The 5,500-nt window shown below is 35.4% G+C and overlaps 1 protein-coding gene across 2 annotated transcripts in view; it reads left to right on the forward strand.

Annotated features, from left to right (window-relative positions):
- The window catches only part of slc25a21 (solute carrier family 25 member 21), a 203,205-nt gene that overhangs the window by 179,278 nt on the left and 18,427 nt on the right, over positions 1-5,500 (forward strand). For both annotated transcript variants that reach the window (XM_014019776.1, XM_014019775.1), the window contains exon 5: positions 4,598-4,664. In XM_014019776.1, the coding sequence (XP_013875230.1) occupies positions 4,598-4,664 (67 nt within the window). The remainder of the gene's footprint in view (positions 1-4,597; positions 4,665-5,500) is intronic.

A 5,500-nucleotide genomic window follows, 5' to 3' on the forward strand; every position in this document is an offset into this window, starting at 1 on the left:
GACAAAAGAGAGACGGGTCCAGCAGCTGACAAAGCCCAGCCGAACCGAAACGGAACCAGAGAGACACAACATTTTCATTTTCTGTAACTCTGAGAATGTCCGCTCAGCATTTAGCTTGTAAGACGCTACAGAAATCTAGTTTCCCGGTTCTGAATGTCTGCTCTCTGATCAACCAATCAAACGATGAGAAAATGTTGACGCTCTCTGAGGCCAGCTAGCAGGCTCTGGTGTCTTCAACTCAGCACCTGATTGGTCAAAGCAACAGTATCGCTTCCATTTGTTTCACCCTCCAGGTGCCTTCGCTGCTCGTTCTGAAGGCCTGAGGCAGATTTGTGGACCCTAGCAACAGATGATGATCGAAATATGATTGGATAAAACCTTTAAATAAATACAAGCTGCTGGTAGCTGCCCACCAGGAGAAAAACTTTGAAACTAAGAGAACAGATATTTCAAAAATAATAATAATGCAATAATAAAATTAATAACTATTATAATAAATATAAAATATTCTATAATGTAGTGATTCTGATTATGTTTAGGCCAGCAGAGAAGGCTTTGCTGGCCCTGACGGCACACCACTGGCTTTGAGTGTCCTGGATGGATAGAAAAGTGTTATATAAGTACAGTCCATTTACCATTTAACTTATTAACTTCTCAAAAGCTATGGAAAATGCATATGTATGCAATTTTGAATATGTATGAAACACTCATTGTGCCTTCTTTGCAAAATAAAGCTAAGTCTGTGCCAAAAACTGATCATGCACCAGACCGGTAGGCACAGGCATATTATGCAGTTTATATTAAATTGCATGCAATATACAAGAGCAAAAATCATTATGAGTACTATATAGTTTAAAATGCTTCTGAACTGTTTTATAAAAAAATATGTTAATATGTAAACATTGTCTAACCAAGTACTACTTCAATTTTGTTGTGTGAATGACTTTAAGCATCAGCCATAAATAATTTTAGCTCATTCTGTCAAATAAAATTATAGCCATTTTTTTTAAGGTTACTTGTTTGTGGCATCCATCTTGGACTGAATTGCCTCGATAGTTAACCAGTTGTAGATGTATTTCCTGAAAGTTTCGTTAAAATCCTTTCAGTGGTTCATGAGATATTTTGCTGAAAGGCAAAACAGGAAAAACGAACAGACTCAGGAGAAAACTATCACCTATTTGCTTTTCAGCAACATGTCATAAATACAGTATATAGCCTGTGTTGTGCATATATAGACCCACATTACTGTATGTATTACTCACTGCACTATTTTATTATTTATTCTGGCTTTGAGGTTTCTTTAAATCATGGCTGGCTTAGGCAAGCTACCAATATGACAAAAATTATACAGTAAGCCTCTTTTCAGGTGWCTAGTATATCATGTTGTGAAAAACACTCTTAAATTATTTTGTCTTTATATACCTACAGAATATGTTTATTTGGGTTTGTGGTTTGAAAACATATCTTGGTAATTATGTTGCCAAACAACTGTACAATACAGTACTTTCCTTTTCTGTTTTCTTAGCTGGATTCTAACATTTCAAGTAATGCTGTTTTCTGTGGCACAAACCTTTTGAACAGCAGTAATGGTGGGAAAAAATTTCGATCACCGTGGATCAAAATTTTTTTTTACTGAAGCTTGCGCTACAAAGTGTGTAACTACCTTTTAAAGAAGTTATATCAATTGGTCGTGTGCACTTCTTTGTTTTCTTTGTTTTTTCCTACAGTGTCTTCCAGTCCAATTCAAGTTTATGTCAATCGACATATTTTCTCTTGTGGTAGTTTGTTTTTGGTTGTGTAGTGTGTTTTCTTTTAATCAGTTATAATATGTGAAGCACTTTGGCCAACAGCAGTTCTTTTAAATGTGTTATGTAAAAAATGTTGACTTTTCAAAATATCTAATGAATCTCAGATTTTTATGAAAGCCTTAGAAAGTAATAATTGGATGTACCTTTCCAACTGATTTACCTTTTTGAGTCATCCTAATTCAGCATGGCTACCACAGCTAATCAACATTAACTATCACAAAAATGACTATAACTCATTTAGCTTTACAGATCATGTCATTAACAAGGTTTATTAAAATGGCTGTAATTTTGTCATGAATTGATTTAAGTTCTCTGTCATGAAAGGCAGCGGGCAATATACTTTTCTTTAAGGAATGCCTGACCTTTAATTTGTATCAATTCTTCTATAACAGAAGTAAAAAAAAAAAAGTTAAAATGTGTTCTCATGGCCACAGCCGTTCAACCTGGGGGTTTGCTCCAGATTGGATATTAGTCACTTTGCTCCAGATTGGATATTAGTCACCTAAAAAAAATAAAACTGGCAAAATTATTTTCCCATCTAAGCAGTTGCTGTGTTGTTGATTTTTATGCATCATTAACTTTGCATTAGAAAGCTGCACAGAATTTTCCACACTGAACATGTTACAACAGACGGTGTTTCAACACAGTTAGTATTTGGTGTAAACAAGCATAAATGTCTAATACCGTGTGATGAAAATATGACATGGTGTAAAAGTTTACAATAGACCAGTTGAAACATAATCAAATGTTTGAGGTTTGAGTTGCCTCAGATGGCTAGAATTCTCTCCTAATTTCATATTAACCATGACATCAATCACATATATGTCATGTCACAGTTGTGACGATATGATTATAGCGCATCATACTGCTTTACTGTAAGCAAGATGATATATTGCCCTTTGTATCTACAAAAATTCAAATTTTAAAATACTCAATATAAAGAGCACACAATGCATTACATGCATAAAATCTTATTAAATTCAGTTTATTTTTTTTCCAGTCAGAAGAACATTGAACAACTATGAGAGCTACATTTGTATTTCACATTTCTTCTTTAATTAAAAATCAAAACAGTGATTTTGAGAATTGATAGTTTCCAGAAATGAAATATTGCAATATTTCAGTTTATAAATATTTTATTACACCCCTACTAAATAGTAGCTACTAAGGTAAAGTATTGACTTCTGATAACTATCTGAAAGAACATCACTTTAAAAATGACCAGACTATCCTTTTAAACCGGACATATTTTGAGTAGCAGTTAGCTTGACTAGTTTATACGAATGTTTCCCAAATCTTTAAACTAAAATCCTTCTGATTTTTATTGGCTTCAGATAAAACAATGACAGATCCATAATGTAAGTGACCCATTTAAAACTCCTTTATAAAATCCTAGCTTTTCCTATCACCAACAGAAGTTTTACATTTCTCTGTTATTGRATTGTCATTTTTACTCCACCCACCAGCTGAATAAGATGAATATAGCGTTTGATGTGCCAGCTGTCCTGACATGTGATGCATGTGACAGAAGTGACATTGAACCACAAGAAAGCTAGAATCACCAATTAAGCGAATGTGCAAATATTTGGAGTGTGAGTGAAAGCCGTGTAAATCTCTCACAGTTAGACCTTTGTGATTTGAAACAAGAATTACAAGCCGCCTAATGACTTTTATTGACTTATGTATGTAAAAAGTCAAATTTAATGAGTAGAAATATGATACACGCTTGAGTTATGTCATCGGTTGTAAACATCATGCCTGACCTGTCAGATTAGATCTACCTCATTAAAGCTAATACAGGTCTGTCTGGTGTAAATTCAAAAGAGTCAACCTAAAGGGAAGTTGCTGAGATAAAATCAAAAAAGGGTACAGACTGGATGCAGCAACTAATTGCAACGTTCTTAGGTTRCTTTGTGTGCTAATTGAGGTTGCCTGTTTTGTGGTTATGAGTATAACTCATTAGCTGACTGAAAAAATGTTGAAGGGTTATAATGCAGCCTCTGGCCAATATTCCATCATATATTTWAATAATTTAAGTTATGCTAATACATATGATTCACAAAAGTGTAAAGAAAACCAAGATTTAACTAGATATAGGACGGTGAGTTTTGTGGTGATCGGACTTTAATTCTTTAAAACAAAGCCAAAAGTAATTTTTGCAAAATTTGCGCTGTAGGAAAAAAAGTTTAGGTGAAAACGGGCGTGGCCTATAGCATCTGACTCAGTACTGTCCAGGAATTATTTTTGCTATAATCCAAAAAATATTTTAACGTGGTTAAGAAGCCAGAAGACCAAATTCAAAGACCTTGATTATGGCGACCCCTATAGGTTGACATGTCTGATTATTTTTCTCCTCCGTACACGTAACCCTTTTAAACTATCCTGTTAAAATCTTCTTCATAGCCCCTGCGGTTTGAGCCACAGTATGAGTTTTACCAACAGAAGAAAAAAAAATAATGACAATAAAAACGGAACAGAAACAATAGGGTTCCGTGCTCCGCTGAAGACATGGAAACTACCCTGCTGCTTTGCAGCTGTGTTACCCTGCTTCCGCGGGCTTGGACCCCTAAAAAACACTGAATATATGATGCTACCCAAAGTCATAGCACACTGTTTTTAATGAAACTGTGTATTTGGTTCAGTAATTTGCCTGTTTTATCTCTAAGCTGTGTGATATCACYCATGACAACATTGTGAACAGGATAGTAGTGAGAGCTCTTCAAGACTTTAGCATTACCTTTAGTGATGGATCTTTAAATGTGCTGTAACAWTTACATTTTTTTCTACAGAATCTTTGGCTTCTACAAGGGAATCCTGCCTCCSATTCTGGCTGAGACCCCAAAGAGAGCAGTCAAGGTAGGATAAAAGATGTGTATGTTTGCCTGCAGAAAGCTGAAAAGCCTATCAGGATTTCATGTGAGGCTTTGAATCTGCTTTCATTTTGAGCTGCTCCGCTGCCATATGAAAACACTCAAAGTMCAGTTGCTCTTACATGGTCCGCACGTGTTGATTAAACACATAACGCCCTCAACCACGTCTGCCTTCTCAGACACTCCTGTTTGCCCTGTCAGCCAACCAAATATTGACTTACAAGCATTTACAGCAAGCCATCCCGTGAGCTTCATCATTTGACACTTTCAGGYAGGCGGTAGTGCTCGCTTCACACCGACAACAGGGTGAAGTAGGGGGTGGCAGAGTTGGGACGGATCCTGGCACTAAAATACTCTGTAATGAGATGCCAGAGACGATGTGAACTTTGAAAATAAGCACTCACACTGAGAAGATGGGGTAAATGCTCGCACAACAAACAAAGCCTGCTGATGGGGAGAAATTTCTGGAGCAAAATAAATTGCAGCTCAGATTAAACCACCTCTGCTGGCAATAAACAAATCAGTGGAAGTCTCCTGAACATTTACTTTAGATAGTCGAATAACATGAAGGTTTAACATTTAAAATGTAATAAGAAATTGTAAATGGTTATGTCAAATGTAATTTTTGTGAAAATGTAATGTAAATGCTGAGTTGTAAAGGACGTTTCTGTATTTCTCTGAAGTTAAATTTGAGTTGATAAAATAAATGATCTGAACAAAAATTGAAATTAGCAAAATAAAATCTTAACTTAGCTAAAAGAAATTACGAGCTAGAATTAGCAACAGTATATCTAATGACTAAAATAATAACAAAAACAATAA

Source organism: Austrofundulus limnaeus, unplaced genomic scaffold (assembly GCF_001266775.1).
Source record: "Austrofundulus limnaeus strain Quisiro unplaced genomic scaffold, Austrofundulus_limnaeus-1.0 Scaffold230, whole genome shotgun sequence".
Lineage (NCBI taxonomy): Eukaryota > Metazoa > Chordata > Actinopteri > Cyprinodontiformes > Rivulidae > Austrofundulus > Austrofundulus limnaeus.